Raw genomic sequence first — 13,430 nt, forward strand, 5'->3', positions numbered from 1 at the left:
CAGAAACTCACATTTAGCTCCACATTCTGCCCCCTCTGAAAGTAGCTTTATTAATTGAATCTGCTACTCACATGTCACATCTCGTCCAGCATTTCCGGTTCAAAGAGCCCCAGATTAAATGGCACAGGGGGCCACACCCCACTGAAAGGGTATTGTGTAGTGTTTGGGGTCAAAATCAGACTTTGTTGTTTACAGAACGACAAGAAAGAAACCAGGGCTCTGCCAGCTCTTGCTATATTTATTTCTCGATCATGTGAGGTAGTTTTGTTCCACCAGTTCGAAATAATATGCAATCACCTGAGGGCAATCAATATTTATTTCTGCTGTAAATATCCAGCATAAGAAGGCAAATTTCCACATTAATGGATGGATTCAATTAATGAGAACTATGTTAAGCTTGTGGCACCGACTTTTAATTCTATTAGGAATGTAATAATCTTAATGTTAACAGGAGGGCTAGCTAAGGCTGAATAAGCAGTAATGTAATATCTGAAACATCGTATCATTTTATCAAGGTTTAATAACCCTTTTCTCAATGTAGAAGGAAAGATGGACCATAAAAACTATTCACAGTCATTGCCAGTTCAAGCTGGTTTAGGGGCAGTCGGTCTTCTGATGTGAAAGGAGGTGGCCATTGGGCTTGACCATCTAGTTACTGGATTTGTTGTGTTTACTAGGTTTCCTGTGGTGGCTGTGCAGTGGATCTGTGCTCTGAACTACTATAAAACCCAACCCTCTAGAGTCAAAGCACTTACACTATATACAGTATTAACAGCTGACTGCATCTCTGCAATGCCTTCATTGACAACCAAAAATCATATCTACCAACTATTAATACATCTAAATGATTTATAGTGATTTATAAGAGGAAACTGCAACTTACTGATTTTTTTTTATGTGACAATTGTCTTAAGCAATTAATTGACCTTTAGATCCCTAACGCCTCCAGATAATGAAGTTGACAGCTTGACTTCAACCAAATAAACATCCCCTGGCAAGTATCCAGAGGGCCCCAATTTAAGGTTTTAAATGAGTCCATCACTTCTTAATGAGTCCAGTCAGTAGCTGAGAAGACCAGTGCTTTTTCTGAAGAAGGAAGGCTCAACTTTGTACTTGGATTGCAATCCGTAAAACAGAAACATGTGGAAAGACACCCTGATCTGTTTCTTTGTCCCTTATCCAAACACAGTAATCCAAAGATGCAGACAAGTGCTATTGTTTGTGCACTTGAAGCTGAGCATAAGGAGAGTGATTGAGGCAAGAGTCCTTCTGACACTGCAACCCATGTCCTGAATCTTAAGTGATCCCAAGTATACTTATTCTACTTTCTAACTGGCATTCTGGAGCCATGAACGTACAGCAACAGAAATGCAAAATTAGAGGCATGGACAGAAACCTTGGAAATGTTCCACTCTTCTCTCATGTCTTGTGCTCTGGACCTCAGTTTTCTGTAGCATACACAATATGGTACAAAGCTGTCCCTGCTTTGGTCAAGTCAACTACAGTACATGCTACACTATGCCACACACGCACACTAGAAAAGGATTGAATCAAGGGTTCCTCTGCATTATGGTTTCATCCGTTTCAGGAGTGGCAAGCTGTGGGCTTTCATAGTTTTCATAGTTTACAGAACCAAAATAGCAAATACAACAAAATTCCACATTCCTGCCTGCGCACATTTACTCAACAAATGTACAAAGGACGAAACACAAACCTGTTCAACAGCTGGTACAATAAAATCGAAAATGGATTAAAAACTGCTGTGCAATGTGGGTCGAATTTGCCTTGCCCAGCTCGTCGCAATGTGACAGCTCCCCCCTGGAGCCCTGACAGTGCAGCAATCTTCCAGGAGAAGAGGGGCGGAGCCTCCGAGGATAAACAAGGGAGATTCGCGAGTGACTCAGTGGAGTAAAGACAAGACCGACAGTCTCGTCTGCACTTCAGCCCCTCCCCCTGTTCAACACGGAGGCAGAGGAGCGGACCGTGGGCCCCATCTTCCTCAAATCCAATCACCCTCTAACGCATCCCACATAACATCATTATAACACATCGGAATGTGCCAGTCTTGAGATGCTGCCCAACGGGAATGAGTCTGCAGCCACACAAAAGCCCTGCTCTTGGAGAACTGGGGATTGAGACCATATTGACTTCTACATAAGCAGCACAAATTGGAGATTGACCATGCAGGCCAATGAAGAAGCCCACCATTTAACTCCTTCTTTAACTTTGTTTACAGTACTATACCAGTCAAACACGGCAACAAGAGAGAAACCCAATTCCTTCCATATGCCTGATATGCTTTAGGTGCACACAGAACACCTTTTTAACCACAGTAGTCCAGAAGTCCAAGCATGAGTGCTTTTTTTGAGAAATGTCATAGAGACATACCACAGCTGTCCACCCTAGAAGACAGGTCTCAGTTCCCTTGGCACTTTACCCAGAGTTACCCCCAGAGAAACACGGGGCTGTAGAGGAACACCATTCCATCTGGTATCAGACTCACTACCTAGCAGGTTCCTCGCAGACAGTCTCCAAAAACAGCCTTTCTTACAGAACAGTCTGGTTACACATCTATTCTGCGTTCTGTATGTTTTAGTTGACCTGTTAAAATACTGCTAATAATAATTCATGAGTTCTGCAAGGTATTCACATGTACTGTACATGCAGCATGGTTACTTGTAAGAGCTACATCAAAGTCTTCTGACTCTGTACAGTGCCCAGATGGGTGTTGCCCTGGTATCAACAGCTCTGGACTAGCTCAGGAAACACACATTTGCAATATTCTTAATACATTTTATTTAATAAAAATACAGGCAATGCTAATTAAACCAACAAAATTGTACTTGGCTTATGAGATACTGAGATTTTACATTGAGTCTGATCTGTTGGGTGCTGTTGCCTTTTAATATTTTGCATCCTTCCAACCAAATGAAATATTCTTTAACAATGGGTATTTAATTACAAATGAGTGATAGATAAAACCACCCCCGAAGCAAGACTCGGAACAGGGCCACCCCACAGCTGATGTGAATGAAACCTACATCAGCAGCATCGACACAAATACACAAATTTTAAAAATCAAATTGCATGTTTACTCAAGAACTACTCTGTCCCCAGAAGTGTACAGTCGTTGCTGTGGTAACTACAGTATATGACCTATATTTCCGTGGTGTCTTAGTAATGTAATGTCATGGGGATGAATGCGAAGGGGGGGTACGTATTAAAATATGAATGAGAAACAGGAGGTAGCGTCATTACAGGGAGAAATTAAACAAAGATAATAATATTTGACTGTAAACAAATCATATTCAGCACTGAAGAAATAAATAGCAGTCAAATGTTGCCTTGTCCAGCAGAAATCTATCCGAGCTGCAGATATCACCAGTTATACACTAGGTTACACACGTTAAACCAATTCAGAACAAAGATGAATGAAAACAATCAGCAGATCCCTGTATAGATCAGGAAATTCTGAGTGAAGTACGTTGTTAAAGGATACAACAACAACAACGTCCACCCTGAATTTGAGACCACGACCCTGCTGTCCAAAGCCTGAAGCTTCTGACCACCGGTTAGGGCTGCTGCCTGAATAGTAACATTATTGCTATTATCGTGTATTAAATACGAGTAGGTTACATTACAGGTTAAGGGCGGTGTATTAAATACGAGTTAGTTACATTACAGGTTAAGGGCGAGTGGGACGAGTGGATGGCGAGGACGTTGACCATAACTCAGTTCTCGTCTCTCTATATTCGTTCCTCCACGCTTGTTTGCTGTGTCATCCTGATTCTGTATCCATACTGACCATGACAGACAGACGGACACTGCCGGCCGCTGGTAACCGCTGGCCGGACACTCAACCCGTTTTGCAACACTTTTCGCTGGCTTCTTCAAATTCCTCTTGGCAGGAGATCGATTTTTCAAAAGAGGGCTATTTTTTTTCTCAGCACATAGAAAATAACAGGAGAGAAACAGAACACTTGACCGTCCTCCGCTTACATATTTACTGGAAATTACTGGTTATCGTTTTCTGTAGCCTTATTTTATCTATGTGTGTTCGTGTGTGTATCCATATAATGGACAAGCAGTTATTTTATCAGGTAACCAAAACGAACGGTTCTAAGCTTCTACTGTCAGAAAAATTATATCTCCTCTCAACAGATGCTACAAATGGTTTATACAAACATCGCAGTCTGAAACATATTAAATACCCCTGCATAAACAAAACTGATTTGTCATACAGAAAAAAAAGGTTTATTTGCATGCAAACCGCCAAGCTTTTAATAAATGAGATGCAATTATAAATCATACCTTCATATCATTGACGATAGCCTGAAAAAGCCCACCCAGAGCTCCACACTCCTTTTCCACCGTCTCCATATTAACACATCCACCGCTCACAAATTGCTCAATGATAAGGATTCGAATGAAATGCTCCTCCAAGAATAATCTCCCAGGCACAAACGATAACCCAGCTTTTTTTCTCTCTCCAGTATCACGTATGTGCAAAAAATATTTTAAAAAACACAGTCAAGACGGCAGTCCCAGATGGTTGGATGGTTCGCTAGTCTGTGCCCGTTTGAGATTAGCGAGTGATGGTGAGGAGAAGAGAGATTTTTATTTCTCTCTTCCCAGCTCCCGGTTTACTCCCCGCGACAGGAGACAAAAACCGCAGACGTCTCGACGACGGGCATTTTTACCTCTCCTGCCTGATTGCAATGTAAAATCACGGTTTGGAAAAAAAAGGGGGGGTTGTAATGCTGAGACGTGTACCCAAACGTGAAATGGTCACTCACTGGAACACCGGTGCGCACTGCGCTGCCAGTGATCGGAGCTCGGGCAGTCGGCTAGGAGCTGTACAGCGAGCGGACTGTAATCCGATCCATGGGAATCGGCGAGGGCCGGTCAGCTTTCTTGTCACATGGCGAAGAGAGGGAGGGACACCCCATCACACACACAACAGACAGCCTGGGCTTCAAGCGCGATAGAAAGGGGGAAACGTCAAAGAGATTTACTGCTTTACAATGAGACGGTGGGGGGGACGATGCCTGCGTTTCTGCATGCGCCCGTACGAGTGAAACATGGGGAAGCCACCGGGGGAAGGAGCTTGTGGGAGTTTTTGTTATGCGAGACCGAAAACGGTTTTAAAATGTTAATTAGTGAGATCAAGCAGCATGTTGGATATTCCAAAACTTAATATATCATTAGTATTAGATATGATTTCAAAATCATTAGTAAGGTATAAGGATCAGAAGGATCTGTTCTTAGTATTCTACAAATCTGCACTGTTCAGCTATAAACGGTTTTGCTCAAATTGTACAGTACTTCAAAATGTAAGGTGTTTTATTATTACCGCTCCATGGGGAATATAATAACCCCTAACACAGTATGAGGATTGGAGTCTTTTATTTTCCTATATCACGGTCTAATTTTCCAAATTTACCATGCGTAAATTATCAAATCACTGATGACATAACAGTTTTTTTAAAAAAAACTTTCACCGGACTCCACTCCGGAATTTAATGAAATTGGACATGTGAATTGACACATTTCAGTCAACTTCGGATTTCAATAATGCTTCTCTTCGTCATACCTTCAGATGTTTACTAACACCATGAACGTTTCTGAGATCACACTGTAGTGTGCATTTCACACATGTATGTAATGGACTGCGATCGTGAAATTAAGAGTCCGTAACCACCTGTGGGGTTTCGTTTTCCGGATTAGGGAGTGAGGAAATTTCAGTATTTCCACAAAAGCACATACCCTTGAAAGAAAAGGATTTTTTTTTTGCCCGACCTTCGCTCTAAATCGTTTCCGGGGACTTCTCATTGAAAGCGCAGTGGGTTACTTAAATAATAAAGACTAAATGAGTGATTTCTCATGCGCCGCAACGGAAAAGCCCTGTTACAGCATTCCTTCATTGTGCATGTAAATGTATAAATATAGTGTATCTGGTTATGTAAATGGTGTTTAGTAAAGTAGACAAGGTACACGTGCGCAATATCGTCTCTCAGAGAATTACCGGAGATTACCCTCCGTTTCGCCCGTTAATGTCGAACCAGATCATAATCCCAGCAATTCCTAGATAAACGGTACAGTATACTACTGAATTATTGGTGAAAGCACCTGTGATGTTTCACCTGGTTTCATTTCAGAACCTAGGTGTTTAATCTCCGGAATTTTTTCCGGGAGAATCTCAATAATAATGTATAATTTCCCATAAATTAACTACTCTTTTTATCTATACATTCATAGACGTTAAACCATTGGGGGGAAAAAAAACTTTTGCAGCCGTTTCAACTGCTTTACAATAGCTTATATTAATTGCCTTTTGATTCATTGTGCTGTATAACCCTGTCGGTATTGTCCCTGTATATAATTGTGAAAGTTCTGTGACAACTTGTTTTGAAGGCCATTAGGAGAAAAAAAATAAAATCGAATTAGCATACAGAGCCGTCATAAATCTACAATATTGAAAACCAGGGTTAAAACCACAACGAAAACATATCCAATCATATTCTGGAGGATTGCTCCTCAGTATTATGAACTCTACTCCATTTTTCTTAGCCCGTGGTCACTTGGCATTCCATTAGCGCACTGAAACACTATTTTTCTCCTATCCGAGTGTTGTAAGCATGGTCAATTTATGTCTGGTTCAGAAAAAAATACATACTGCAGTAGTATCTAGCATTTCTGCTGTACTTTGGGGGAACAGCTTTTATTTCATTCAATTGTGTAAAATGGAAACCAGGCAAGACCTGACCATGAATGGGTTTAACCTTGACTAGGTCTGACTGTCTCAAGTATATAATTACCTACTTCTGCTGGTGAGTTATTAAAATAAAACAAAAATCTATTACAGGCTGCCTATTCTGTCTTCACTCGGGTATATTTCAGTGGTGTCCTATTTCATTCTGAAGAGACTTAAGCAGGCCAGATCCTCAGAGAGGTCAAATCTGTTGTCCAAAAATGTCCTGTTCCCATTCACAGAAACTGTTAAGAAAATAATGACTGAACTTGTCAGTACCAGGTATCTATACAAACGGTTAGGTCTTGATGTTGGGTATTTTACAGTTTTACATATCAGAAAAAATTCTCGACACTAAAGGACATATTTCTATTGCTTCTGTGTTTTTCCAGATATTAAAATGTTAAAATCATTAATCCAATCATCCAGCTATTTTGTTATTGCTTCTTCCCACCCAGGGTTGTGGGGGAGCTGGAGCTTATCCTGGTACGCTATGGGCAAAGGGCAGGATACTCCTTGGGTGGGATGCCAGTCCATCACAGGGCAGACAGACACAAACACAGATGCACACACCCACACCAGGGCTGATTTTACAAAAGCCAATTAACCTACGAATGTGTTTTTGGACTGTGGAAGGAAACTGACGCACCCGGAGTGAACACAGGGAGAACATGCAAACTCCACACAGACAGCACCCCAGCTCCGGAAATGAACCTGGGGCCCCAGCGCTGCAAAGTAGCAATGCTAACCACTGCACCACCATGCTCCTTAAAATTAATTTGAATCATATGCTATAAAAGTGTAACAGAAGCAAAACGGTATGAAAGCAGATAATGACATTCTAATAGCTTGCCACAGAATCACTCATGCCGACAGTGAAGTCGAAGAGCCTTAGTGTGACAGGACGAAAACACAGGCCCTGCTCTCCCCAGGAGAGGTTTAAGCAGGTCTGAATTCTTTCTACAGAGCTGTTGCAGTTTCAGCCTCACGGGCAGCTGCCATGAAAAGGTCCTGCCGGTTCACGGATTTCTATTCCAGCCCTTGGTGAAGCTGGCAAGCTTCTCTCCTAGCCTTTTTCCTGAAGCCCTTTCCCAACTCTCACCTCCTGCTCTTCTGCTAAGATAGAGATGACTACGCAGGGAAGGGAGGGGCGGGAGCAGATGGGAACTCGCACATCGAATGACTGGCTTCATGCAAGTGCTAATCTTTACCACATCTCGCCGCAGGAAGCCTATAAACCAGAATGAAACGAGCAACTTTGAATGCTGGATGGCATTAGAACCATACTGGAAATACGCACTAAAAACCCACTAACACTAGATCACAATCATCCCCGCTGACTTTATTTTTGTTCTATAGTAGGGATAAAATTTTAAAAAAGCCTTCAAAGAAGGAAACGGGGGGGAAAAAGCGGTCTCGATAAAGTGGCAACGCCTGGGTCACTTTTTATTTCAAGCTGCTCTCTTCGGCAGAGGGAAGTCTCTTTTTTACAAGGCGATCAGGCTGTTCTGAGGCGGGCACGCTGGAGAAATGGTTTCCAGGACGGAAAAGGTGAGGAAAGGGAACAAAAGGAGAAGGAAAGCACAAAAGTAGAGCAAAGGAAGAGAGAGAGAGAGGCGTGGAGGTGGGAGAAGAGTGAGAAGACATAAGGAGGTACTGTTCCAGCAGCGAGATTCTGCGGTACAACTTGAATTTGCAGAGCAACAGTCCTTGCCACGTTCCTGTGAACCGAAGCGGCAAAGACTGTTACGCTACTGGAATATTTATAAAAGGAAATTGCTCCTTTTTCTCATTTTACCCGTGGGGATCTGAATGTGAGAAGTCTCTTTCAGCTACGCCATGTCCTGATTATGTTTTTGTTACAAGTGAGCATGAAACAATGCACACTTGATTGTAAGAAGACTCTGACAATCCAGCGGCTTATCAGAAAGATAACAGGCTGTGTAAGATAAGTTACACATTTAAATTGCAGAATTTGAACTCCCATCTCCAAAATGTAAGCTTTGCCAATCTTTTTTCTTTCCATTGAGGAGTAAGAGAAGCTCGGCCGGAGAATGGATCAAGCTGATCCCTGATAAGCACATGATTTGACACCATCTGAAAGCAGAGTGCGGCGCAAAACCCCAACACTGAAGAGTATACGCAGCACTCTGAAGTTTGCACACACCCCAGTGTCACCTCTGCAGAACTACAACTTCACTACAAGCACTAAAAACAAACATCTAGTATAAAAAAGACTTTACTTTCTTCATACCTATTGTTATATTTTAAAATAAGATAAATGATTAGGTTTTGGTCCAAAAAAAAAGTGTCCAGTTTATTCAGCCAGTCTTAAGATCCTGAGCACAGCCCAGTCTCGTCCCCTCCAGCTGTGCCAGCTGTGATGCCCCTTGGGATGGATGGGGGGCATGGCGATGTTTTTGTTGTTGTCGTTGGTGCAACCTCTTTTCTCTTCCCATCACAGCACCAGCTTCCTGTCCGGCTGCTCTGCTCGCACGGCCCTCTGATGGCGCACCTCCAGGTGTTTGCTCTGGACTCTGTCGAAGTGCTCCAGCAGCTCTCCGTAGTCAACGTGACATGGGGCAGGTCTCACTGAACCAGAAGGTCTTGTCTGGGGCCTGAAAAAAAGGGATTTATATCCTGAGAAGAAGCTCAGCTGTAGTATACAAACATTAAAAAAAACAACAAATTGCAGCACTGTGGTTTTTTTTTTTGTTTAGGCAAAGCTAAAGTGCATTTGCCCAAAACGTAACTGATTTTCAATAACTCAAACCTAATGTGTACTTATAGAAAATATTTTTTGTCACTGTTAGGCCCTTATGTTAATTTGACAGATATGATTTCTGAGACAAATGCAAAGAGCAGAAAGAGGTTTCCACTGTTCTGAGGATATTACTTTGGATTATAAAAAAATCAAACCTGATTCATTAAAGAACTCAATATTATTTCTTTATCTGCAACTTTGTGTCACTGCATTCACCTAGTTCAACCCAAATGACCACCTAAAGCCTTTACCTTCTCAATTCCATTCTTTGTATGGATATGATTTTCTGTGTTATTTTCCTTGATAAACTAAAATATTCATAAGATGCAAACCATACAGTATGTGCATCTTAAATCAGAGTTCATTTTTGAAACAATTACGAACTACACAATATTCATGAACATCTCTTAATAGTACAGTATCCCTCAAGAAGTGACAAATGTCTTAAACGCAAAGCAAATTAGCGCTGTAGCAGAAGCATTCAGGGCTGTAATGGTATGCTTCGCTAGATGCCAGGTTGCTCTTGTCTCGTTCATTATGATCCTCTTGTTATTGGCTTCATGCAGGAGACTGATGATGTGAGAAGACACTGAGCTGCACTACAGATTACAAACTTAGACAGGCTACCCGAGCAGCCTGCTTACAGCCCTCTGTCCAGCGACCCTGAGGAACAAGGGGGCAGGTAATAACTGCTGTTTAGGGTCCATGAACTGCTTTACCATCTCTAGGGAACCCTTTTAATTTAATTCAGCCCTACAGACGTCTTCCCTGGTTAATGAGCTTACTCCTCTCTCAGTGTGGATCAGGCTGGCTAAGTCAGCATAAATCAAACCATGTGTCCCAAGACGATAGCATGAATAACACCAACACCTCTGCTAGACGTCATGATGCACATTTTGAAGGACAGTCCCAAACAGGCATGCAGAACAAGCACGGTTTTCTACAGTTGTATCACAGCTGCAATGATTACAGTCCCAGTAGTGGTAAACAGACTTTAGAATTAACTATATCTAAATGGGATTGGTATTAGGTTAAAGAGGACTGCTTTTTTAAACTTAGTTCAGCTTTCAAAGGAAGTAACAGAAATGTGTCAAATGCCACAAGTTCAGTATAATCACAAAGTTTTGGAAATTATTTATATTATTTCTAGTGTAGTAAAATGGATGTATTTTCTATAACCAACTGAAAAGGGATTTTAATCATTTCAAGGATTCAAGCTTGATCAAAAAGCTTGTCAAAAGCAGCATGATTCTTTATTTCTAATATGTAAAATAAATTAGAGTTAAATGATAATTTATAAACTGAAAAGGCTAAGAATTAGAACTGAAAATGAAATCAGTGTAAATGTTCACTTCCTGCAGATGATAAAAACCTGTTTATATTGTAAAAAAGAGTTCAGAGAGGATGAATCAATCCCAGCTTCAATATCTCCTCTAACTAGGTCAAAATTGATGTCATGCTATGATGATCTCAGTGTGGCATACTCCAGATGAGACCTACAAACCAAAGAGTTCACATTACATGAATGGAGGCGATTCAAAAAGAAGAGAAAAGGATTACAAACATAAATTTAGCATATTTAGCTTAATGGTTAATGGAGAATAAAATATAAGAGTAAAAAAATAATTGAGCTGATAAAAATGTCATGAACACTTAGCTGCAGTCCTTCCTTAAGAATGATTTTTCCTAATCTCAAGCCGATGAACATTACTCAAAACAAAAGCCATCATCATATGTGTGGTACTATTTAAACTCTTCATCTGTCACTCAAATTCAGATTTTCAGGAAATTTTAAATGAGAACAGCTAATGTTTCTACAGGTTCTGAGCCTTAAAATCGGAGACAAAGTCTGGGGTTACTTCTGCACCAAGATCAAGTGTCAGTGGTGCTACCTCACACATCAGGATTACTGATGTGTATTATTACCTGACCCATGCTCTCTGGAGGGCATGCGCTGGCACAAAGACTGCCATTCCCTCAGCTTTAACAGCACTCATTTTGTAAGCAGCCTTTATTTTTTCTATTCACAATAAAACAAGAGCAAAATTAAAAAAGGGGGAGAATTGGTGAAGTGTGCCAGATATATAATAACGCCACAATTGTTATGCTCATTCCAGGACGCTTTTCATGGCCTGAGGATTCTACAGATAGGTTGGAAAGATGATAGGATTTTAATAAACAGTTTAAGAACAATATCAAGTGATGTTCCTATGTGTGAACATCAGAAGGCACACAACTAACACAATGTGTTAAACAAAGTGAAAATAACATCATTTGGCCAAGAGGCATTAGTTTTGGCACTTTGGTGTTAACTTGTGAATGAAGTTAACTGGGCACAAACTGAGGGGAAATGTACAACACACTGACAAAATGAAAAGGTGATGCTCATATTTCTAGAATGGCTTTTGCGTCACATTGAAGATGTGGCCTTTGCAGAGATTCACAAAATAATCTGCTCTTCATCAATGTCACCTTTTCCTGAAGGTCCGACCTTCCCAAGAAAAATGTCAACCTAACTGCAACTTCAACACTCCTTCATCAAGCTCACCCAACTCTCACACTACCCTGCCAACCCCCCCAAACCATTTTTACATTTCCTAAACTAATTTTTATACAGTACATGCTTGATTAACTCAGGGGTGGTAAATGCCCAGATAGTGGTCACTGACTGTTTTCACACCATACTGTATGAACCTACAATATGCAATGCAGAAAGTTGTTGTGCTTCCCCAAATGTATTGGCATAGCACAAACACAATTATCAAGAAAAAATAGACAACTGAAAAAATAGACTTCTGTTTTCCATGAGTCTCTGATGTCCTGCTCACAGTTTCTGTGCCTGTTTTATTCAGCAAAGCAAAAGTGATTTGGATAATGAACTTGAATTGCCTAGTCTCAAAGTTTTTTACTACCCTAAAGGACACTGCACTGAAACAAATCATTTATCCCAAACACGCAAGACGGTGAGGCTTGCTCTAGGATAAACAGTTTTGTCAGCTCCATAAAGCTGGATACTAAACTAACACATTCTTGGTAAGTTTTGTAATAAGACAGGGTTGAATTCATTTAATTTCCAGCTGATACTTTACAAGGATCACCTCATTTTTTACCATTTTTTTGTTTAGTTTTTGGGAGCACAAATGAACAATATAATAGAACAATGTATTTTAAAAAATGAACCCATTTTCACCCATGTTCTCCCCAAATCCTCTACAGATGATAATCCATCCCCTCCCCCTCTCCAACAACAAATCTTCCCCTTTCAACAGCAAATTTCCCCTAGGGGAACTGAATCATCCTTCTAAAAATATTCACAAGTGGCTTGGAGAAGAAATTGGTTTTGTTTTCTCTAAAGATCCTAAAGAAAAAAAAACCCAGATCCAATTTAACATTACAGTTGCAAATGTACTAAAACTTCCAGTGCTTAAAATGACACGCATTTTAACACATAATCGGTGTTACACGTTCGTGTCATTTTAACTCAAGTGATCTAATTTTTTTTCTCCTGCTCTGCATGAGGACCTGAGCTGACTTGGTTATGGGTATGTTAGCCTGGCGACCAGATACAGGTTTTTGTCATTCTCAAACGCACGGATAAAGTTCTGCCGGTGGACTTCTTCAAAATAAACAGTGAAATATGGAACCAGAGAACATTGCAAATTTCATTAAAACATTTAAAAATAATAACAGGAGGCAGTTCTATACCCAAAGCAATGTGGGACAATGGAGCAAGCTATCCAGCCATTTTGGTTAAGCCGATACTCTAGCTTCCATGAAGAAACAGCTGGGAGAGATCCTCAGATCAATTAGCTACTTAAGCTAAATTGACTGAATGGCCTCTCTTTTGTCCATTTTTACATTCTTATGTAGCCAAGGTAAAAACAAACAAATACACATGATAATCAAATAGTGATA

The 13,430-nt window shown here is 40.7% G+C and overlaps 2 protein-coding genes across 8 annotated transcripts in view; both read right to left on the bottom strand.

The window, feature by feature from the left end:
• LOC148817212 (protein MTSS 2-like) overlaps nt 1–4,903 on the bottom strand; it is a 65,231-nt gene extending 60,328 nt beyond the window's left edge. For all 7 annotated transcript variants that reach the window (XM_088938613.1, XM_088938609.1, XM_088938608.1 and 4 more), the window contains exon 1: nt 4,312–4,903. In XM_088938613.1, coding sequence (XP_088794739.1) covers nt 4,312–4,380 — 69 coding nt within the window. In that variant the 5' untranslated portion in view covers nt 4,381–4,903. The remainder of the gene's footprint in view (nt 1–4,311) is intronic.
• A 4,071-nt stretch (nt 4,904–8,974) lies between these two features.
• vac14 (vac14 homolog (S. cerevisiae)) overlaps nt 8,975–13,430 on the bottom strand; it is a 48,312-nt gene continuing 43,856 nt past the window's right edge. The window contains exon 19 of the mRNA XM_088939022.1: nt 8,975–9,369. Within this exon, the coding sequence (XP_088795148.1) occupies nt 9,210–9,369 (160 nt within the window). The 3' untranslated portion in view covers nt 8,975–9,209. The remainder of the gene's footprint in view (nt 9,370–13,430) is intronic.

This window comes from Atractosteus spatula, chromosome 21 (assembly GCF_055471065.1).
Source record: "Atractosteus spatula isolate fAtrSpa1 chromosome 21, fAtrSpa1.hap1, whole genome shotgun sequence".
NCBI lineage: Eukaryota > Metazoa > Chordata > Actinopteri > Semionotiformes > Lepisosteidae > Atractosteus > Atractosteus spatula.